The 24538-nt window shown below is 39.5% G+C and overlaps 1 protein-coding gene across 1 annotated transcript in view; it reads left to right on the top strand.

The window, feature by feature from the left end:
* The window catches only part of LOC309531357 (uncharacterized protein), a gene marked incomplete at its 5' end in the record, with an annotated part of 151362 nt that overhangs the window by 24540 nt on the left and 102284 nt on the right, over nt 1-24538 (top strand). Inside the window, one exon of the mRNA XM_082220833.1 lies at nt 3789-3835. Within this exon, the coding sequence (XP_082076959.1) occupies nt 3789-3835 (47 nt within the window). The remainder of the gene's footprint in view (nt 1-3788; nt 3836-24538) is intronic.

The following is a 24538-nucleotide window of genomic DNA, read 5'->3' as shown; positions in this document are numbered from 1 at the left end:
GCAGCACAGTCAAGCCAGGGGTTGAGGAATGTAAGGCCACATTCTGGGTGTGTCCACATGGCACACAGAATTCTGGGACACCTGAATTTTGCTGATGTAATTAAGACACAGAATATTGTCAATGGCCTCAACTTAAAACCATGCAAATTCTTTATGCAATGTCTATCCTGTTGCAAGAATAAGATTAAGGTTGCACGCAAGGGTAGGTGCTCAGATAGGAAAGTAACTGAGCCATTTGAGCGTGTACATTGTGATTTAGTTGGGCCACTCCCACCATCATTAGGAGGTTCGAAGTACTGGCTTACCCTGATAGACCAGTATAGTAGATACTGTTGGACTTATGCAATAGCTGAGAAGTCCCAAGCATTTGAGAAGTACAAGGTTTTTTTGCAACTGGGTAAAAACGCACTTTAACAAACCTATTAAGAACCTGTTTTCTGACCGGGGTGGGGAATTTGTTTCTGAGGATTTTGAGAAATTCCTGGAAGCGCAGGGGACTACTCATGAGTTATCTTGCCCCCGAAGTCCCTGGCAAAATGGGCTTGTTGAAGTTGTGCAGCGTGACTTGCAGGCAGGGGTTAAAACTTATCTGCACGATGCTAATCTGCCCAAAGAGTTTTGGGCTGAAGCACTCAATGCCTTTTGTTATGTTAGAAATCGCAGTTATCATTCTGGTTTAGATGTCACCCCCTATGAGAAGTTGTTTAAAAAACGCCCTAATCTGAAATACCTACGTATTTGGGGTTCAGATGTAATTATGCATTATCCTGCTAAGCAGAAATTGGGTGAACGTAGTGTTCAGGGAAAATTAATGGGCTACCAGCAGGGGGCGTACAGAATTTACATACCAGCAACTGGCAAATTTCATATTACCAGAAGCATGATACAAACTGTAAATTGGAATGGGGTTGCTGTTTTCCAAGATACTGATGGTATAAATGATACTGAGGAAGAAGAGGAAGCAGCAGCAGCAGGAGGAGGAAATGGTGATTCTGAATTAATAGAAAAAGACAAAAAGCCTGTTGAATCTGATAATTTGTTTGATGATTTAAAGTCACAGGCATCTGAGGGGAGGTTAGATTCTCTTGAGTTTTCTGACCGTGAGCTTAGCCTACAGGCACCTCTTCAGTCTGACAATGATGATTTACAACCTGAAACTAGTAGTTCACTTAGTCCCATTAAGTCTGAGGAGTCTGACTCTCCTTCCGGACTGAGACGTTCAGATAGAAAGAGGCAGAAGCCACAACGATTTGCAGATGAACATTTTAATACTGTGTATGCCAATAAGGTGGTTTTTGAGCCAAAAAGCTACAATGATGTTCAGAATTTACCTAAGCACCAAGCTGTAAATTGGTATAAAGCTATGAACTCTGAGATAGCTTCTTTAAAAGAGCATAACACTTGGTCTCTTGTACAACAAACCCCAGATATGAGACTTATTGATTCAAAATGGGTTTGTAGAGTTAAAATGAATGACAAAAATGAAGTTGTAAGGTACAAGGCGAGACTAGTTGCTAGGGGCTTTCAACAAATTCCAGGTGAAGATTATGATTTGTGCTATTCACCAAGTGTAAAATATGAAACAGTTAAGCTTTTGTTAAAAGATGCATCACAACGTGGACATTCTGTTTATCACCTAGATATAAAAACTGCATATTTGTTTGCAGATTTAAAAGAACAAATTTTTATGCGTGTCCCTGAAGGCATAGACGCTGCTGAGGGTTTGGTATGCAAATTAAATAAATCCCTTTATGGTCTGCACCAAAGTGGAAGGAATTGGCACCAAACTTTAGCAAAAGAATTGCTAGATATTGGTTTTTCACAAGGAAAGGCAGACAATTGTGTGTTTATAAAGGAAAGGGCAAATTCTGTAACAAAAATATGTGTGTATGTAGATGACGTGTTAATTTCTACAAAAACTAAACAGGAATATGAACAGGTAGTTTCACAGTTACAGAAGAAATTTGATGTGGTGGAATTAGGCATAGCTAAAAATTACTTATCCATGCAAATTGAGAAAGGCAAAAATGGATCTTTTCTGGTTCATCAAACTGCAAAAATTGATGATCTTGTTGAAATGCTATGTTTAGAAAATGCAAATGGGAAGGAAACGCCTATGGTGTGTGGTTTCACCTTTACAGGTGAAGATAAGCCATTTCCTAACAAAACTTTGTATCGTTCTGCTATAGGCAAGCTAAATTTCATTCAAAGAATCTCAAGACCAGATATAACTTATGCTTTTCACTTTCTGGCAAAATTTGTGGAAAAGCCCACTACACAATGTTTCTCTGCTCTTAAGAGAGTGGTAATGTACCTTAAACATACCAAACATTATAGGTTGCAGTTTACATCCAGTATTGACAAAGGTTTTGAAATTTTCTGTGATGCATCTCATGCAGTAGAACAAAATAATTGCAGGGGTGTGTCTGGTATGGTGTTTTGTTATAACGGTTGTCCATTTGAATGGAAGTCCCAGACACAAACCATTATTTGTCTCTCCACAACAGAGAGTGAATTATGTGCATGCGTTCAGGCCACTCGTGATGTAGAATGGTATCTACAAGTATTTGCAGACCTACAGATGCAAGTAACACTACCAGTAAAAGTTTACCTTGATTCCCAGAGTGGACTTGCTATCCTGTGTTCAGAGACCAATACGCAGCGCACTAGAGTCTTAAGATTACGTTTAGAATTTGTAAAGAAACTAATTGCTGATGAAATGGTTGTATTTAAATATGTTCCAGGTGACAATCAAATTGCGGACATTTTTACTAAAGCACTTCCAAAGGTTACACATGAAAAACATGTACAAAGTATGCTTTATGTTTTTGTTCCACAATGATGAACCGCAGGGGAAATGTTGAATGGTTTCTTTAAATGTAAAGGTTCATCATTGTTCCACTCCATGTGTATGTCTTTAAGGGGCCGGAGCAAGGGCCAGAGCAAGATAACGAGACCCAGCTTTACAGCTGTGAAACATAGCAGGTGCTGCTGAGTTGTATTTGATTAAGGCGTGTCAGCATTTGGGTAGAGTATATAAGGAGCAGCACCTAGCTCTTCCATTATCCCTGGGGGATGGGTTGGTGGTTGGGTCTGGTTTGTTGATGTATTTAGTGTAAATGGAGTTTTTGTTTTTCTTATTAAAACCTTCTTTAAGTTATTTTTGAGTCCTTTCTTTTTAATGCATGATCTCCCCAGCAAGCTCTCTGCAGCGCTACCATACTGCAAACAGCCAACACAGCTCATACTTTGTGAGATTCCATGAACTACAAATGATATCTCTTGTATTTCTCGTATGGGGAAAATGCAGAAGTGTGACTCTTGCTTTCCATACTTCTTTCTTTCTTTCTTTCTTTCTTTCTTATTTGAACAATGCATGGATTCCAAGAAGCATATTTGACCAGAAATGGAAGTTATTCCGTTGGCGATTTTCCTAGTAAGACTGGGCAGATGTCTGCTATTGATGGTTTAGGTTCAAGACATCCCAGTGCAGAGCATACTGTTAGCTTAGATGACTAATTGAATCACTTGCCTATAATACTTTATTAAAGGAGGCAAGTGCTCTTCAGCAATCTGCTGGGTTGTTGTATCACAGGTATCACAAAGTAAATGACAGTAGAATCCTGACTTTTTGGGGTTTCTGGCTCTGCTCTCTGTTAGTTCCTAGGAATTTTAAAGGTACATTGTGATGATTCAGATGGTAGATGGATCATCTCAGTGGTATCTTTGCTGATGTTTCCTTTGATTGTTACATTTTTTCTCAAATGTTAATGTATATTTCTTTGCAGACAGACTCTCGTGATTATTGTGGCAGAAGTCATATTCATCACGTTAAGTGAGTTATGGGGAAACGTCTCTCAGTTCCATTAAATGCATAGATTAATATGGGCAGTCTATATGTGCAAATACATATTTAAATGATATAGATGACTATAAACCATGTGCAAAGGGCAGAGAGGATGTGAAACTATTGAGTTGTAGATGATGTGAATTGTCCTCCAAACTCTGACAGTATCATACCTCTTTAAACAGCCATAGCTTCCCTCAAATAATCCTGGGATTTGTAGTTTGTTAAGGATTATGAGAGTTGTTAAGTGATAAACATTTCCCTCTAAGAGCTACAATGACAGAATTCTCTGGGAAGAGGAATTGACTGTTAAACCACTCTGATAATTGTAGCTCTGTGAGGGAAATATGGGTGTCCTAACAACTCCCATGCTCTTAATAATCTGCAATTCCCAGGGTTTTGGGGGGTAGTCAAGACTGATTCTGCTTTAAATGTCTAGTTCTGATGGAGTCTTAGTATCTTGGCTACTGTGATGGCTTCCAGAACCCAATTTTGTTGTCTGTCTGTTAGTCCGCAAACCACAGGGATATAATTGAAAAGTAATTTAACTATAAATGCCATGTTAAATCAAACTGTCTCCTTTATTTTTTGACCTGGCTGCAAAGGGACTTATCCTTCCGATGGACTGCCATGGGCATTGGATTAAGTCTCTGTGATGACAGAAACCTACTTCATCAAGTTTAGTGAATGTTCTAGTTCTGGAAAAAAATATGCTCAAAGTATTTCAGATCTTAGATTTGATAAATTTCATCTATGTCTGTTAACTGTATTCAAATTAACTCGGCCCACGTGGTTTTGTTTTCACATATGCAACATTCCCTTCCTTTGAAGAAATATGAAAGTTAATCAATGTATATTGGTTTCCTACAGTGATTTAATCAAGTGGAAAAAATGCTCTTAGCTTGCCAGAATTTGAAGAGGCAGAAGCTGCCTTTTTGCCCATTACGTTTTAAATTCACAATGCTGTAAAAATGATTCAAAATGAGAGCTATTTAGTCTGTTGAAGTTTATCCATTTTAATACATCATTTCCTTCTAATTGCTTCTTGATTACATTTCTGCATTTGCTTCAACAAGCTTGCCCATTAGGCCATTTCAAAAGTGTATGGTGTTTTTTTTAAAGTGCTTCTTAAATATCATTTTTGTATTAGTTGCTTTCATATTTTAAAATATTTCACCACTCTTGCAGCTTCAGTTTTCTCACTGAGTCAAAATTAAAATATTTAGGTTCACATGTATTTTTCATTTCAGTGTTAATCTAGCTACATTTTACGCTTTCATCAAGTCTATGAAATATATTTGAAAACCAGGTCTGCTCTTACCCCTTAGAGAGCCAAGGCAGATGCCTAGGGCAGACACATTATAAAGAATGCTAGCTTTGGTCTTCAAATGTTTGATCATTTGTCTGAATTTCTAAATGTTTGGCTCTATAAAGTCAAATGTATGTTGTTTGTCAGGAGGCCTTACATCTAAAAAAGAAGAAAGAAATTACATAAAAAGTATATATTTCAGACAAAGTAACTGATCTACTAAAATGGTGTTTCTCCAATTTCTACACTATTTGGAAATTGCTAACAAATTATACCATGGAAGTTACCGTATTTTAAATTTCAGTTGGCTCTTAACTGTTAATAACTTGTGTGAAAAAAGTATTTTTTTTTCATTCGTGAATACTACATTCATTTTGTGTGTGCATCAGAAAGCCAGACTGTGCTTACTACATTTATAATCATCAAAAAGCCTGTTGCTCAGGTACAACACATGTTTTTGCATGCAACAGTTTCCACGTTCAGTCCCTAGCATCTCTAGGTAGGCCTGGGAATGTCTTCTGTTTAAAACCCTGGAAAATCTGGGTTGTATCCAATAAGATTTTCTTAGCATAGACATGTTTAATTTAATGGATCTAAGTTAATTTCATATAACCCTGTCATAATACATTTGCAAATGGGTGGTGATGGTTTCAGAATTGAGTTTTACAGGGGGGAAGTAGAAGAGCTGAGCACCACTCCTGTCTACCGCTTTTGTCCTTCGTATTTTTCTTCCTCACTGTTTTGGATTAGGGAAGTAGATGCCCATATCTGCCACTGATAATTTTGTTCCATTCCAAATAGATATTCACAGGAAAATGTTGAAGGGTCTAAGACTGCCATCACTGTTGTTATTTCCTAACCTTTGTGACTTGATATATATATCAATACATGGGCTTTCATCTATGTTTTGTAAAGATGGCTTGTTTTGCAATGTACAGTATTTGTGTTTTTACTGTTTCAATTTGTTCTTGACATACAGCATTCTGACCTTTTGTACTATTATCTAAGAGGAGCTCCACAATTTTGTCAAGTGACTAATCTTATTCTTTCACCTCAAGTGAATAAATAACTACTGGTGACATTTGCTATTTTCGGACAATCATTTTAATCCCACAAGTATCTAACACACACGCATATGTATATATGTTATGTGATACTGTTGGATAAAGATTTTCTTGTAATAGAACCATAATTTATTATTCATGCTGTATCGTAAAGAGAATTCAAGTTTCCATGGGCAAATTTAGGCTGTACAGTGGTGCCTCGGGTTACAAACACCTTGGGTTACAAACTCTTCAGGTTACAGACTCTGCTAACCTAGAGGTAGTACCTCGGGTTAAGAACTTTACCTCAGGATGAGAATGGAAATTGTGCAGTGGTGGTGCAGCGGCAGTGGGAGGCCCCATTAGTTAGTGGTACCTCAAGTTAAGAACGGTTTCAGGTTAAGAACAGACCTCTGGAACAAATTAAGGTTGTAACCAGAGGTATCACTGTATGTCCAGACTTTTTGTAGGCAAGTGAAATGTTCACCATATGGAGGGCTCCTCCAGATTACCAAACATTTATCCTGTATTCTGCCTTTTATGATCTAGTTGAGATTCCTTCATTGCAGGCGGCTGGACTAGATGACTATTGGTGTCCCACCAAACTCTACAACTCTATGAATATCCTGCACAAAGTCTTTATTGGGCATTTGTTTGTAGGGAGGTTATATGAGGAGATGAATGAGCATAAGCATTCATCCTGATTTGACAGATCCAGTACATTTGTGTGCAGTGTTGTCATCTTTGTTGTTTTAACAAGGTATAAGTTAGGGATGGGCCCAGCATACATTTTATTCAGCTCACTTGGGCGAAGCTCACATTTAAAGATGAATCTAGCCACTTTACCCTTTTCTGCCTGTACCAATATGTGAACTGAAGCACAGTCATCCTTCAAAACTTACATTTCTCTGAATTTTGCAGTTCAATTCTCCAGCCCACTAGTGTGTGCAAGAATGCAGAGTATATAAACAGTGCATGAAAGGCACATATTAGTGAAAGTTTGTGTACGTTAGGGAAATCTGCACATTGTGTATATTAGGAGAAAAATGTGTACTAAAATGCTGATAAATTTTCACAAGGACTTTAAAAAAAAGAATTCACAAATTGGTGTGGGAGTCGGGTAAATGAGAAACAGAGTCAGATTCAACTACTGAACTCTTGTAGCAGAAGCCAGCTTAAAGACTTCAGGTAATGCAAAATGGGACTTTGCTCACTCCTCCTTCTGTGCCCCCTGCACTGCCCTCAAATTTGGAGATTCAGGAGATTTCCCCAAAACAGTGTGCAAGGAGAGGGGAGGGGGAGAATTCTACCCTTAGAGAAACCGAAATTGATGCATTTGCCTATCCATCTATAATACCCTTCTTGATAAATATTAGTTCTTGGAAATAAACTTGTAATGAAACTGTATATGAAAGGTTGACACATAATGGAAATACAGAGTGACTTCATAGCCAAGAGATTCACTCTGAAAACAGAAATATATAGCCAACCATACATACCAGATTTAAAATTGAAAATGGTCTCTTATTGACCAGCAAAGCCTAGGGTTAAGCAAGTTTGCAGAATTGTAGCTCTCAGATATAATATAGAGCAGCTTGCAAACTGTGAATGCGTAGAAGTGAAACTACTTTATTGATTTTCATTATCCTAGTTGAAAGAAAAGTCAAAGATAAACAAAGTACGGTGAGTGACAGATACATTAGTGTGTGTGTGTGTGTTTTGCCTTCTTACTTCTATCTTAAAGATACCAGTACAGGATCACAAAGCTTCTTTGAAAAGCAAGGAAGAGAAACCAAACCTCAACATCTTTTCTGAGGTACTTGAAATTCAAGAATTAAGCAATTAAAGCCCAGACTGTGCAAGCATATTTGTGTCATTGTACAATTTTTTTCATAACATGTGAACAGAGTGGAAGAAAAACTGAAATGTTTCTCCTGCTGGTGACATTAGGTACAATGGAATGAAAAAATAAACTGGCATTGACTACTGTCATGATGTCAGTAACTAAATGACTTGATTTGGCAATTGTAAGTATGTAATCTCTGACAGGTACACTCTCATTTCACTGCCAGGGCACTAAGTACTATAATAAACATGTCACCTGACATCAGGTTATTACTGATTGAAGACAACCCTTTGTGTGTATTCTTAACCATTCTCATTTAGTGAAACCTTTCTTCCTTTATCCATTTTTATGTACAGTCTATAATGAACAAACAGTCAGCAATGGAGTGTTAAGAGCTATTCCTGTTGCTTTGCAAAAAATCACAGAACAAACTTTCCTCGTTTTGTTTTGTTTTTCTTAAACAGAGGGAAAAGAAGGGCACCTGAATTAATAACAAGAAGCACAAAGTCAGTTCATTTTATTCATACATGCAATCCATACAGTCATGGGCAGCTGGATACAAATAAGCATATCTTGAGAACAGAAAATTTGAGGGAAATGAGTCTGCCTCAAATGGAGTTAGTTTTGGTTTGTGGATACATATTTGTTCTATGGTACCTGGGAAGATTTCTCAGGGGGTGTAGGATCATTTGGCTTTTCACTTTCTGTGGGCAGAGAGACGTTGTCCCTAATAGAGGTAAACCGAACATAACAAGCCTCCTTTGTGAGGCTATAGAAAGGTCAACTGACACTATCGTTCCAACCTTGGCAAGGGCAAAAAGGAGATCTAGTCCATGGGACTGTGCCAGGCCTGAATTATTTAAAACTGGGCTAGTCCATCTGGCTCCAATTTTAATCAACTGATGTTAGTCCTAAATGATTTATAATTATTAATTATTATTAATTATCTACCTTTCACTCTAAAGGTCACCAGGTTTGTTACAGCATCTTTAGAAACTGAAAACAGTTTAAAACAACTTATAAGAAAGTGGGTCCTAAAATTATACACCTCAAGTGTAAAGACAAGGTTGGGACCATTCCATTCTACCAACCAATCCTCTTCAGAGGCATGTCCTACTCCATGCGTCACCACCAAGTCAAGTGAAACCTTTGTCTGCAGACAAATGGTAGCACCTACATTATGAAAGATGCATTGTCCCTTCTGTGGGTTCTTTTCAGAACCAGTTGATGGTGTCTCCTACCCCAAGCCTTTAAACTTGTCTTTTGAAACAAATCTGATACCTTCCCTGTTTTCATGTTGAGCAAGAGAGATAGGAAGCTATCCTGTTTCATCATTAGTCCCATAATTGTTTCCATTGCATCTGTTCTACATGAGAACTACTATTTAAGCCTCAGCTTGTTTTCCCCCCTCCCTGTCATTTTTTCCTATTATCTTGAACCTTTTGGGTTGTAAGCTTGTGGGCAGTGGTGGCTTTGTTTTAATTTATTGGTTTTCATATAACCCAAATCTAAGAACCCTTTTGGCTGCTAACTGCTATTACTGATGTAACTAATGAATGAATGGATGAATGTGTTAAGTTTGGTGGTGATAGTGATTCCAAAAGTGGGTTATGAAACCACAGAGGGGACATGCTTTGGGGTATAGAGTGAAACATCAACGTAGGCATACAAAGGGAAGGCAAAGCATATGATTTGTGATTGAAGGTTCCAATCGCTGCACAATTTGTGTTACCCTGATTGCTGTCTTGTTAATTCCAAACTTACTTATAGTATCAATATGCAAATGTGATTTTCCCTGAGTTTGCTTGGTAATGTAATATTAATAATGCAAGTCCTGTAAAGTTATTTATAATCTGCTTTACATTTCCACCCATTAGAAGCTGACTTTCATATGCAACACTTGTGTGGCATGACAGAACTGAAACAAATGATATGCGTTTGACTTCACTCAGCTTGACAGTAAAAAGTGGTGTTTCAATTAGATGTAGCCTAGGCATCAGGGGCATACTACTGCAGCAATATTACACTGTCAGAAAAGAAGAATGATTTGCTTAGAACTGAAAACGTTTATTTTAGGTTTGTCTCTCCAGTCTTATAAGCACAAAGAATAGTTGAGGCTTTTAATGTACATATGAAGTTATAGGAAACATTTACTTGTACACAGTATGGGCAGTGAAAAAATATTTTTAATGTGTGGCACACTGGAGGGGGGTAGCCGTTTTTTGTCCAAGGGCTAAATTCAACATTTGCCACTTCCCGGCAGTGAATGTGGTCCCCACACACAGTCATATGCACATATCCAGTGCATACATATCCCCTACACAAAAAATTAACATCAATAACAGCAACAATACCTCCCACAAAAAACCCTAAGCCAGAGCTTTTCAAACTGTGTTACGGCATGTTAGTGTGTTGACTGTCGTGTGTAGGTGTGCCACGCGAATGCTTCCTGCACTCCTCCTGGGGCTGGAAAGGGGTTAGTTTAATATCTGGCTTGCTAGTAAAACTGAAATACTGTGTTACAAAATGATGCATGTCTAAAAATGTGTCACCAACATGAAAAGTCTGGAAAGCTCTGCCCTAAGCAATACCCCAGGACAAAAGTCTGTTCAACAGCCTTAGCTTTTGTAGCTAGAATCAGTCAGGCCCTGCCCTCCCAGGTCAGATGGGAAAAGGCCTGCAAAACAGGGAGTGTGTCCTTCAAGCCTCATAGCCAAGATGGTCTGCCCAGGGCTGGTGGAAGTTGTAGTCCAAAACGAATACTAATCCTCAACAGAAATATTGGCTTCATGACTCAACAAGGAACAATTTGTTCTTTGTTACCCTTCCCATTTGTTCTCTTTCTCCATTTGCTTGTCACATTTTCCTAAGTCTTCCTTCCTCCTCCCCCGTATGTCACCAGTAGTGTCAACAAATAGGTTGCAAGCTCCTTGGAGCTTACCTGATTTCACTCTGTAAAGCACTCTGTATACTGATAGCATAACAACAAGAGCAACTTGAATAGCTCATGTTGGGAAGGCATAGAAGCCATCTGTGCAACAAAGGCACCAGGAATCAGTCTTACAATCTGTGTATGCTGGGGAGGTGATGAAAATAATTGAGAATAACAACTTGGGGAAACTGAGACATGTTACTGGCAGATGTGAAGGGACCTTGAATTTCTTCCCAGCACAACCAATGAATTGCTAGTGGATTTAACCATATGTTAGTTTAGCACTGGGTCATATTTGCTGAGACACACTGAATTTAGCTGATTTGCTCTAGAATGAAAGTAACTTCATATGTCCCTTCTACTTCCACAAAAGAGCTGTCTGGTCTTTGACCGCGATAATGATTGATTGATTTCCCACAAGAGAGTTCTGGGGTCAGGTGGGGGTCTGGATTTTGAACTATCTCACCTGAGAATGACCCACAAGACATTCCAAGTAGTTGCACCTGCCTCCTTGATGTTAGCCAACTATTTGGAGTAACTGGACCATGCCTCCCAGGTTTATAAGTGATTTGTACCTCATCTTCCAGCTTCTCGTATTGAAAGAGGATAAATGCTAAGAGTAGGATTTTTTAGCTGTCTACTCATAGCTGTCTGAAAGATGTATGATACCTGGCTTGCAGACATTTGTTTTGCCACTTTCACAGTAAGATGACTCATGCATTTTCCATGTAGGCATTTAAAATAAGGCAGGCAGATAGAGTCTAAGCACTGTTTAGGCAAGGCTTCTAACAGAGTGCAATCCCTGTGGAGATCCATTGGGTGTGCAAGGAAATAAAAAAACCCCCAAACCATTCTAATAAAATTGTGAATACTAACTTTCAGTGTCATGAATACTCCTCACAGCTGCTTTGACATCGGGTTCTTTTATTCAGTTAATCAAGCAGGTGGGACCTGGCAGGTTCGAGGTTAGGGAAGCCTTGTAGATTGGATCAGAATATGGATTATAGTCCAAATTCCTGTTCTAGGTTTCTTTGCGAATTTTTGATTTTGTCCAGACATCAGAGCAGAAGAGGCTCACCTGGCAGGGTAGAGTTGCTACATTCCTGTTCCTGTAAGTAGGTTGCTGCTGCTTACCATGAGGGATAGGAGTGAGACAGTGGAGAGGTCAGCAGGGTGCAAACACACTGGCAAGAACTCTGGATTGATTCAGCTGGTACATTTGCACCATGCCAAGCTCCCCACAACTTGTCCCCTCTTTCTTTCCCTCCTGGAAAGCAATAACAAATTCACCTGCCAGCCCGGTCCTACCTGCTTCCATATCAGAATATATGGTATTTCTTCACAGCAGTTTTTCACATGTGCAGCACATTCCCAGTATGGATTTTCTACTTCTGCCTTCTTGCCCTTCCACAGTTAGGTTATATCATAGTATTGCAAAAATGTGGAGCTGTTTCTAGCCTACATTCTCTGAATTCACATTTTCTTTCTTAAGCGTTACTCAGTAGCCAGCTTTTTATATTGTGTTCTGTGTCCCTGGGGCAACTGACGTTGTTCCTGTCAGCAACCAAAAACACTGGTCATTTGGAGGCTTAAAATTTATCGTCATTGATACATTGATGGCGGTCACCCAGATTTTTATTTTGGCACCCCCCTTTTTATTTAGTGATAAAGTTGTATCCTACTTTGATTAACAATACCATTTGGAAAAAGATTCTAGTTATTTTCCATTGACTTCACCTGACAGACTAGTTGTAGAAAGCAAGTATGAAGTTTTCTTCCAAGAAATACCATTTTTAAACTAAGCATCGGCAAGTGCACAGATGCAGGACAAAATTTATTGGGGGGGTGGGAATGTAAGATTCTTGTGTGTGCTGATTCATGTTATATCAAAGTTGATAAGAGGAGTCAGAAGCAGGATGTTTTAAGGTAGGAATTTATGCTGCTATATATTTCTAGTATAAATCTGTTAGTTGTATTATAGTCAAGAAAATACAAGTCTCAGGAAAGATTTATCTATTCATGCCAGGCATTAGAAAAAAAAGTTGCCTTTGCATAGTTATTAAGCTAAAATTTGAAACAACTAGATAGGTGCACTAAGACAATGCTGAACATGTGAAATACTTTTTATTCCAAGTTTCTAATTTGAGACTCAAGCTTGAAATTTTATAATGTTGCATGTTAGGGATCCTGGGAGATTGAGCTACATCTTATGACAGGAAACCTCTTGTGACAGGAAACCTCTTTGAGATTTTTTCTACAGTCAAGCCATATGTAAATTTTATGAAATAAATAGGAAAGCAGAGCACTGTGCCAGAAATTGAGAGTTGTGTGAACTGGGGAACAATACTTTATACCTCAGAAGAAGATAATGTTCCCAAGACCAGCCTTCAACAACCTGGTTCCTTCCACATGTTTTGGAATTTGCAACTCTCATCAGTCCCTGCCAGCATGGCCAATAGCAAGGGAGGATCATCATCATCACCATTTTAAATTTGTATACCGTCTTTCTATCTTACATACTCAAGGCGGTTTACAAGCTGAAGAAACAAAATATGTACAGCTTATAACAATCTAATGCAATACAAAAATGTGATAATAAAACATAACTTTAAAATAGGCAACCTACATCAAAAGGTAACATTCAACAATCGTTAGAATAGTATAAAATAATAATATCAACATACTGTGGTGCCCCGCAAGACGAATGACTCGCAAGACAAAAAACCCGCTAGACGAAAGGGTTTTCCGTTTTTCGATGCGCTTTGCAAGACGAATTTCCCTATGGGCTTGCTTCGCAAGACGAAAACGTCTTGAGAATTTTGCGATTTTTTTCGCTCCCCCCTTTTTCTAAGCCGCTAATAGCCTTTTAGCCGCTAAGTCGCTAAGCCTTTAATAGCCGCTAAACCGCTAATAGCGTTAATCTGCTAAGCCACTAATAGGGTTGCTTCGCAAGACGAAAAAACCGCTAGATGAAGAGACTCGCGGAATGGATTATTTTCATCTTGCGAGGCACCACTGTATAAAAGTTAAACAGAAATCTACTCAACAGTTACGATAAATAATATCTAAACTGTAATCAATAAAACAATGGCAAGCCACAGTACGTAAATCAATACAATACACATTGAGAAGCAGAGACTAGAGGGTAGAGCAAGGCAGGTGGAAAGAGGCCTTGCTTGATGGAGTCTCTCCCCTCACAATTCTTCCTTCAGGACCAGCTCCCTTATGAGTAGTCCTAGGGTCCCATCCTAGGATGGGAGCTGTAGTGAGAAAAATCTGGAGTATATCAGGTTGGAGAAGGCTGAAGTAGGCTTTAGCCCTTTTCAGGTATTTATTAGTGTGGAACAGGCTTCCTCAACCTCAGCCCTCTAGATGTTTTTTGGCCTACAACTCCCATGATCCCTAGCTAGCAGGGCCAGTGGTCAGGGATGATGGGAATTGTAGTTTCAAAACATCTGGAGGGCCGAGGTTGAGGAAGCCTGGTGTAGAACGAGAGTCTATGAAGGAAGCTGCTCAATGCAGCACTTAGGTTGGATATGGTCTATTTTGTGGTCATGTTGATACTATACATTTTAAATGCCATTATACCACTTTAAACAATCTTTACTTGCTCAAAACAATATGGGAGCTAGGGTGTTGAGAGTTGTTAAGGGACCCCCATTACTCTCACACAGAGCTACAATTCTCATAGTTCCTTGTGAAGAGACCTAGACTGTTAAGGCACTCTATAAAATGTAGCTCTGTGAAGGGAATGGGGAGTCTCTTTAAAATTCCCAGGAGTCAGGTCCCTTAACAAACTACAGTTCCCATAATTATTTGGGGGAACCCATGACTGTTTAAAGTGGTATGATACTGCTTTAAAGATATGGTGCAAATGTGGCATCTCTCTATTTCAGCATTTGCCCACCTGGGGGCAGGAGTCAGGGAATTGGGATATTCTGAAATAGGGATGAGAAGCAGAATGAAGCCATTTCAGAGAGAAGGGGGAAGTGCTTATAATTGTAAAAGATGTAGACGTCTTCTTCCTCTCTCTCCCCCCCCCCCATTATAAACCTCACTCCCAAACCACTTTGGGCAGAGAATATAATAACTACCCCAATTCACCACACACAAATGGGTTGGCTAATTGGGACATCTCTTTTGATCTTCTTCTAAACTAGAGTCCAGTCACTAGTGCATGTAAGTACCGTCTATTTGGAGAGCTTTCCATGCACATTATAATGAGCATGCCAAGCTTCAGCTAGACCTGCACCCATAGTGTTCATCACCATCGTTATCATCATCAGTACTAATTATATTTTATTATATTAATTACATGCATGCCAAAATGGCTTCCGGGCGGTTTACACATATAAAGTCAATTGTAACAACATACATGATTGAAATACACAATAAAGCAATTGCATCAAAGCATTAAAAAGAGCCATAATTAAAACTTACCAGCACCCTAAATAGTTGAGTAGAACATATGCAAATTGCAAGGTATTATTAGTGACAGAGCACTTCTTCATTTGAGGACACGTTATTATTTGTGATTGGCACCTAGTGAGCATTTTACTCACTTCTCCCCTACCTGTAACTCGCCTGTAATCAGTGTGATGGCACTATAGGACCCCTGATAGCACCATGACTTTACTTCAGAAGCTTGCCATTTATCTTGTGTTTTTAAAGTCCATTAACTGCATTTATATGGAAACACAATGTATTCAGTACCCAGGACAAATTGCAAGGGGATGATTCAAGCTGGTTTCTTTAACAGCAGAAAGGGCAATTTGTCTCCGTGACCTTATAAAACAAACAAGTTGCTGTTTTTCGCTTCTTAAAGAAAAAGAAAAAATCCCATTTGTTTCTGCCGAAAACAAGGAAAAGTAGTGGGAGGAACTCTTGATCTTTTAAGATTTTTACTCTTTGACTATTCTAAACTTTGAAAATATTACCCAAATCAAATTCGCCTCTCCCAATAATTTTTTTTTTTTTTTTGGGGGGGGGGTAGAACTCATAATCAAAACTTTCAGAATAAAAATGATAATGTATCTATATGCTGTATGTGTATGTCTCACTTTGTCATCTTTTATGATTTCATTGTTATGGTTTTAATTTTCTCCTTTTCTTGCTTCAGATTATAAGTATTTTGAATTTTGTTTTGTTTTTATTCTGTTATAAGACTATTTAGGCAAGGTTTGTCACCGTATGTGTAAAAACAGTGCATTTAGTGAATATTTGGAAACAACAGGGTCTTGACCTAACCCATTGACAAAACACAATTGGATTGCCCTTAATCAGTTGCCCCTATTCACTGGAAATGTACATGAAGAGTGCTTTATCAGGGATAATGCATTTGCCAGCATGGTTCTTTGTACTGCAGAAACCCTGTTCATCATGCCTGGCTCCTGATAGCATGGAAACTGACATGTGAACAGCTGCTCACTTGTAGACTTTGCCAATGTAGATGTATATGCCAATGTATGGCTATCTATAGAGGGGGTCAGCCACATATTCCCATTCCCTCAAAATTGTATAAAGCACGCTTCCTGTGATTAAAGACTGATGGCACCTCCCTTGTTCTGAATCAAGTCCAGCTTCATGATTCACTAGACCCTATCTTTTGTAGAAATATGTAGTGGAAAGAGCTATCAGCACATGCAAAAGCCATTGGTTGCATCCAGTGACCAGGGGTGGCCCATCCCGCTTCACTGCCTGGGGTGAAACAGGAAAGTGCCATCAGTCTGCTACTACCCTCCCCACTGGGAAACCTCTGTAGACCCACTAAAATCACTAGCCCTAAGTCATCACCATTAATTTAAATGAAGAAGAAGAAGAAGAGTTTGGATTTGATATCCCGCCTTTCACTCCCTTTAAGGAGTCTCAAAGCGGCTAACATTCTCCTTTCCCTTCCTCCCCCACAACAAACACTCTGTGAGGTGAGTGGGGCTGAGAGACTTCAGAGAAGTGTGACTAGCCCAAGGTCACCCAGCAGCTGCATGTGGAGGAGCGGAGACGCGAACCCGGTTCCCCAGATTACGAGACTACCGCTCTTAACCACTACACCACACCGGCTCTCATGTAAATGGATTTACACTGAGTAAAAGTCAGTTGACTACAACATCATCATTATTGTCACCACTGATGTGTAATGCCCAGTGCTTTTTTTCTTTAAAAAAAATGTTTAGAGGTACTATCATTTTCCTACTCATATTGAAATACTGCCCCTCAATGAAGCCAAACTTAGATTCAAAAATATTTAGGGGTATGCGTACCCTTGCGTACCCCCAGAAAATAGCACTAGTAATGTCTAATGTAAAATATTAAAAATACATTTTAAACAATATTCCATCAATATCAAAGAACATTTAATAACGAGTATTATGACATTAGGAGATCATTTTCAACACAAATAAACTGGATTACAAATCACAAAGTCGCCATCTTCTATTACCTTTTAAAGTGATCCAACTTATTGAAATAGGAGTTATGTTTTAATTAAAAGTAAAATGAAATGTAGATATTCATGACTTTGATTCAGAGAAGACTTGTGCAGATACTTAATTAGAACTCAGCGAGCATTCTTAACTTTTGTAAAATAGACCTGAAAACAATTAACATTGAAGTATTATGAGATGGACTTTCCTAGTTGAATATTAGAGTACAGATCTTCAAGGTTAGGTTTTCCAGCCTAAATTCAAATTAAGGTGGTAACAGAATCAGAAGCCTACAAATATGGCGTTGTGTCATACCTTTGTTGATCTACAATGCATTTGGAATTAGATTCAATTCCTTATTAAATGTTTTGTGTCTTGGGATATCGGTTGACATAATACTTAACAGTGATCTGGAATTGGGAGAGGACAGAGTCAGCCATCATCATCATCATCCCTTCTTCCCAAAGGAACCTAGGGCAACAAACATACTTACAAAACAGAAAAACAATTTAAATCCATCAAAAAATATTTAGAAAACCTAAAAACATTTAAAAGCAGAAACATACCCTCACAGTTGATAATTTTAAGGTTCCTATGACCAGTATCAGGCATCAGATGCCTGGGTGCCACTGAAATTTGAGAGCCTAAAGTCCACCATTGGCCCTAATTAAACACTATACAGTACTATCTGTGCTCAAGTGTTGCAGAACTGGCCATGAGTAGTCAAGTATTGGAACAAGGGCAAGGATTCAGGAAGAGTTGAGTATATCTCATTTAGGACTTTTCTGCATGGTTAACTCGAGGAAGTCTCGATTTGAAATTGCTGCAGAAATGACACGAGAGCACATTTGATTCTTTTGCTATGTTTCTGACTCCTGTCAGGAGGCAAAGGAATCTTTCAATTCTCCCAATTCTCTTCTTCTCTGATCTGACACATACTTATTCTGATATGCTATATCTATGATTTGGCTTAGTGGAAGGCAAGTTCTCTTGGGGAAATTTCACTGTTAAGACAAACTCCCTGCTTCCAGTTTCTACTGACAAAATTAATTTCCGATGGGAAGTCTTACATGGGTGGGTGAAATATTGCCTATGGGCCACTTTCCCCCTTGCTTTGTCTTGGAGAAGTTTAGGTGTTGGGCTAGAGTAAGCCCTGAAGAGAAACCAAATAATTATAAGAGACTGCATGCTGAATAGTATTTTGCTTGCCATGGAAATTGATTCAGGGGAGAATGAGATCCTAAGGGGTCCATTGCAGGAGCTTGTTAGAGAGTAGTTTTTTCCTCTTGTGAAAGAGAGACAGAAGGAGCCTGCCATTACACATCTTGGAATGAAAACTGATATGGCAGGAAATGCCTGTAGGTTATGTGGAGAGAAATTAGGTATGCAGGGGTTAAGAAGATGGGAGTAAATTGGTAGGCCATTTGAACAGGGTTCTTGGAACTTGCATCCCTTCATGTCTGGTTGGAGGGTTTGATGCATTACTGCTGGGTGACCATATGCTTGTATGGATATATTCTGCACTTAAAAACAATCCCAACATAAGAAGAGCCTGCTCAATCAGGCCAATGGCCTATCTAGTCCAGAATCCTGTGGCTAGCAAGATGGCTGTCGGAAACCCTCACACAGAATCTGAGCATAAGAGCACTCCACACTCCTGTAGCCTCCAGCAACTAGTATTCAGAAGCATTGCTATGTACAGCTGTGGTGACAGAGCGTAGCCATCATGGCTACTTCCACTGGTAGCCTTATCCTCCGTGAATTTGCTCAATCCACTTTTAATGCCACCCAGATTGATGGTTATCACGGCCTCCTGTGGGAGAGAGTTCAATCATTTAATGTGCACTCTGTGAAAACTACTTCAACTTTTGTTTCCTGAATCTTGCAACATGCAATTGCATTGGGTATCCATCAGTTCTAGTGTTACAAGAGAGATGTGGGGTTAAAAAAACCTTTTCTCTATCCACTTTTTCAATTCCATACATAAATTTATAATCACTTCCTGTTGAAAGCAGATACTTGATTCTAGATGGGTGTGTTTAGTTACTACCTGAAAGGTCACATGAGAGCTACATAAGACTCTCATCAACTCAATGTAAAGTGGTACAATGTTGTCTGGACTGAATTATGAAGAAGAAATATTGCTTTTATGCCTTCAGGAGGTCCTTGGCTGGCGTTATTGGCTGGCCATTTCAGTGGAAGTGTTGACTAGATCTGCAAAGGATATGCTGTCTTAAGAGGTTAGCACTTGCTAGTGCAAATTTCAAGTCAAAGGTAACAGTGAGAGGACAATTCTGGTAATGGAAAGGAGGCCAGGCTGCTTGATGCAAATGGAAGAAGAGAAAACTAATTATAGAACAAGATTTTCAGGATGAGATGGCAGACCCGTAGGGAACTCTTGGTGTTTAGACTTAAAACTTTCAGCAGAAACTGAAATGAATACTGAATCCCTGTATCACTTTAACCTGGATATATTCACAGAGAGACTCTGTAAAATAAGAAAAATATTTATTACAAGGAACACATGCTTTATAGGAAAGATCCTAGTTCTGTCTAACTCAGTTGGAGATGCCTTGAACTTTGCTTGTTTCTGCATCTCAGTGGGAGATACAAAAAAAAAAGTCTCCTCTTCCAAGATGAGGATGAAGATGAAAAGAATAAGAAAAGAGGTCAGCAACCCTAAGAGATTACCCAAAGGAATGTTGGCATAGGTTAGGTCAGAAAGGGCAGGCCAGGAAACTTGGAGGTTCCTCTATCTACCCTTTCTAATGCAGACACATTAGCCTCCAGTGCAAGTTGCGCTGCATCCCAACATTCCAGAAGAAAGAAACCTCAATATTTGTGGTGCTACTTCTTACAATTGGGTTTCTTTTCTGTTTCCAGGTATCTTCTCATCTTCATTTTTCCACTATGCATTTTTGGATTTTAAGTTTTAATAGCACCTATTGCTACTGATCTATGATTGAGTGCAACCATTTCCTTCTGTGTGCCTTTTATATACTTAGACCATTGTCAATAGGGGTTGGAAGAATCTTACTTCCAGCATCTGTATTCTAAGAAGCTTTGGCTCCTAATGTGCAAAACAGAAATAAGTTTTGTAATGATTTCTGACAAATAGTCCCTACATTCGTACAGCAAGGGATAATAAATTTCCCCTTTTCTACTGAAGCCTCAGAACATATCTATATGTTTTCCTACAGAGTCACATTTACGACAAAGCACACCCTTCTTTCTGGGTGATGGGATCTATAATTATCCCCAAAGTGAGAGCAGAGGTTATATATTTGCTTCCATTTCTTTTTCTTCCTACCCAATTCATGCCATTTCCCTATCAAGCCTCTTTCAACTGAGGTCTTAAGCTCCTGCAGACTAAGTGGCATTTCTTTCTTTCAAACCCAGTTTATGTCATGGTTTGATGACCTTAGCCCAGTTGTACCGATATTTCCCTCTCATTATCTACCTGACAGCTGCCTTTGCTGCTAGGTCCAGATTTTAACCTAGGTGGCAAATTACAAGACTAAAATTAGATTGTAAAGGTTCTTTGCAGTCCAGATGAATTTGCTGCAGTTTCACATACTTGACCAAGAACTAGGGAGAGGCAGTTATTTTATCCTTTGTTTGGTTTGCATTGCTTCCAAAACAGGGCCCTTTGAGACCCTATATAGATTCTGGATCAAAATCATCACTACTCTGGACATATTCTGATTCTCAATTTGATAATGCTAATGTTACCATGCAGATGAACCTGAAAATTACTTACATAGCTCCAGATCCCACAAATCAACATTTGCTCTACAGTGCCCAAAAGAATGAAAGGTAAAACCACATACTTGCCTTACTAAAAAAGGCAGAAAACCAAATCTGAAGAATGTGATCCCTGACCAAACACTAAACACAGATAAACAAATTGAAGTATAGCTCATAGAATCATAGATTTGTAGAGTTGGAAGGGATCTCAAGGGTCATCTAGTCCAACTCCCTGCAATGCAGGAATCTCAACTAAAGCATTCACGACATATGGCCATACAACCTCTGCTTTAAAATCTCCAGCGAGGGAGAGCCCACCACCACCCGAGAGAGACCGTTCCACTGTCTAACTGTCTCTTACTGTCAGAAAGTTCTTCCTGGTGTTCAGTCAGAATCTCCTTTCTTGTAACTTGAAACCATTGGTCCAGATCCTAGGCTCTGGGGCAGGAGAAAACAAGCTTGTTCCCTCTTCCATGTGACAGCCCTTTAGATATTTGAAGATGGCTATCATATCTCCTATCAGTCTCCTCTTTCCCAGACTAAACATACCAACCCCCTGAACTCTTCCTCATAAGAAGAACCAAGAATCTCAGGGTCTCAAATGCCGTTGATGCCCCGTGTCATACCAAAATTCGGCACCTGCCTCTCACCTTCTATTATGGATCATAGTTGTGATTCCCCCTAGGTTCTGTGCCCAGGGCAACCAAACCAGTCATACTCCCCTAAATGCACCATTTTGATACTCCAAAATCATCACTTGGGGGAGAAATGAGAGTCTGCCTCCATGGGAAGATTGTTTATCATATATGATTATTTTCTGTATTGTTGCATATTACTTGCCTGCTGCAGGACAGTAAAGTGCCATCTGCTATCAATCTATAAGTCTTTCAAGGGAGACAGGCTCATTGAATTTCTTCAAAGTCCACATGCATAATTTCTAACTCTATCTGGTTTGTATTCTCAGCAGTAGGGAAGGGGAAAGTTTGCCAATGAGGATCACAGTTAGCATTCAAATGTCATTTAGAGAAGATGGCAGTGATTTCCTGTGTGGCTAAAGCTAGTTTTATTTACTATAAACAGAAAGCTGAGCTGAATGACTTTCAGGACTAGTGCGATAAACATGGTCTTAGTGGTAATAAGCCTTTATCAGCTAATTGCATTATAACTAAATAAACACAGAAATATTATTCACATATTGACAAAAATGGTGTAAATATGTTGGAGAATGTATTAGCTCAGATTACATGGGAAAATGAATCCTACATGTGCCCTTTAAGGAGAAGGCATTCCCGGATATGCCATACTTGCAGAATATCAGAAGCAAGGTGACACGTGAAAACTTGGATGTTTAAAAAGTCATTGTAAGCATATATGTACAAATTTCTACCACTACATTTGCATGACTTTAGTCCATTTAATAACACATCGCTTGAAATCTAACATGGAGGAAACAGAACTGTTTATTTTTTGAAGCATGTTTCTATAAAGATGCACATGGGTGGGTGTGGGTGTGTGGGTGTGGGTGTGGGTGTGGGTGTGGGTGTGGGTGTTTTAATCCTGGTACACTGACGTCTTATAGCCTCAAGCCAAAACAAACAACACCAACACTAACAAGAATTGCAATGCAAGTCTAAACATTCTTACTCTAAGTAATCAGCACAATTCTTACCATATCTACTCATTTTTAACGACTATGGGATTCACTGAGGCTTAGGACTGCAACCTTCATCAGCCTATGTTCAAAGACACAGCACTGGCAGAAACCTTAACCTTCTGTACCATATTTTTCCTAGGACTGATTCAAAGACCCAGAATAAAGCACTGCATAATAAACAGAAAAAAGCACCCACTCTCTTTCAATAGTGATAGAAAGGAATGTGCGTACAGGCTGATCAAGCTCAGTGTCTCAGAATACCTACAATAATCTTCCAGTTCTGCTCCATCGTGGTGTTACCACTAGAAGGGTTGCTTTCTTCTTCCATTCTTTTGTTTGTGGCTTTTTGCGCTTTGAGGCCTCCAAGACTCTCCCCTGTAAATAACTTTACATGGATACATATTTTAGTTTAAGTTATTGGGCAAAATTTTAGGCCCCTATTTTATTGATTACAGCAAAGTGAGCGGTATTGGCTTAGGCATTGGCAACAGACTATAAATCTCTGACTGGTAGTCTGAAAGGGTAAACACCAAACGAGGGACATCGATGAAGACCAACCGAAGCTCACCCTGGGGTTCCTGTGGTCCTGGCATGGTCCTAGCCCCTCAAGCAGACTTCGGACGAGATCCAGGACTCCCAGATTCCTTTACCGGAATACCCTATTCCTGGAGGGGCAGGTGATGACTGCACCTCCTCTCCCCCACATTTCAATAAGCCAATGCCTAACAGCCATACCTTACAAAGTTGTGACAATTGCTGAGGGGGTAGGCAAAAACCAAGTGGCTATAGCCAATCTGCCAAATGGAAAAATTCCTACCCAGCCCATGTTCCAAAACAGGCGACCCAATGCAAAGCATGGCCAAAGCAGCAACACCTAACATTAAGGAGGGAGGGCGAGTGCCCAGCAGTGTGAAGCAAGTGCCCCAAATTATGTCACGCTGTCGCTTTTATAGACCCCGAGAATCATGCTGCCTCACGTAATTCGTCCAAACAGCCTGGCGTGATCCCGGGGCCAAAATGCTAAGTCTTAGGCTACACCCCTAAATAATTAACCCTGCAGGGGTGTCCTAGGGGCCCGCATGCAACCAGGACCCTCAATAAGGAAGATCCCCTTTATCTCTCAAGTCCTTATCCATGCTCTGGTCAACACTCAGACTCTTCTATGTGCTGTTTTCTCTCCCAATGGTCTTCTTAGTTAACTCAGGATTCATTGACTAGACTCAACTTTCTCTTCCATTAGGTAAGCCCTTCAGTCTCCTTTTCAGTCTCTATGATTCTAAGCAGGACCAGCCCAAGACATTTTGCTGCCTGAGACAAAGAACAAGATATTGAGTCAATGTGCCCTCTTTTTTCATGACATATCCTCTTTTTCAAGGGTAAAATTTGAGTCAAATTGCATTTATTTGCTTTGAATGGCCGTCATAGCGTCCTCTTTTTTGCTCTGCAAAATATGGCAACCCTAATGTTCAGAAACTAACCAATCTGGCAAATGAATCCTTTTTTTACACTGGCTAAAGGGAACAGTATCCTCAAATCCACCTAAGAGCAGCAATCTAGCACAAAGGGTACAGGCCAGGCCATGTAGCACACACAGCTCTATTCCTCGCCCCTCAGCATTTGCTGCCTGAGGTGCCTGACTCCTCTGTCTTACAGTAGGGCCATCCATGATTCTTAGAGCTTTGAAGATAGAAGGTACCACCACAAATAATATCCCTAACATAGGGAGCCTCATTTGCCACAC

The sequence above is a fragment of the Podarcis vaucheri genome, assembly GCF_965113315.1.
Source record: "Podarcis vaucheri genome assembly, chromosome: 4".
Classification (NCBI taxonomy): Eukaryota; Metazoa; Chordata; class Lepidosauria; order Squamata; family Lacertidae; genus Podarcis; species Podarcis vaucheri.
The sequence above is the reverse complement of the archived record's forward strand: the minus strand, read 5'-3'. Positions and strand labels throughout refer to the sequence as shown.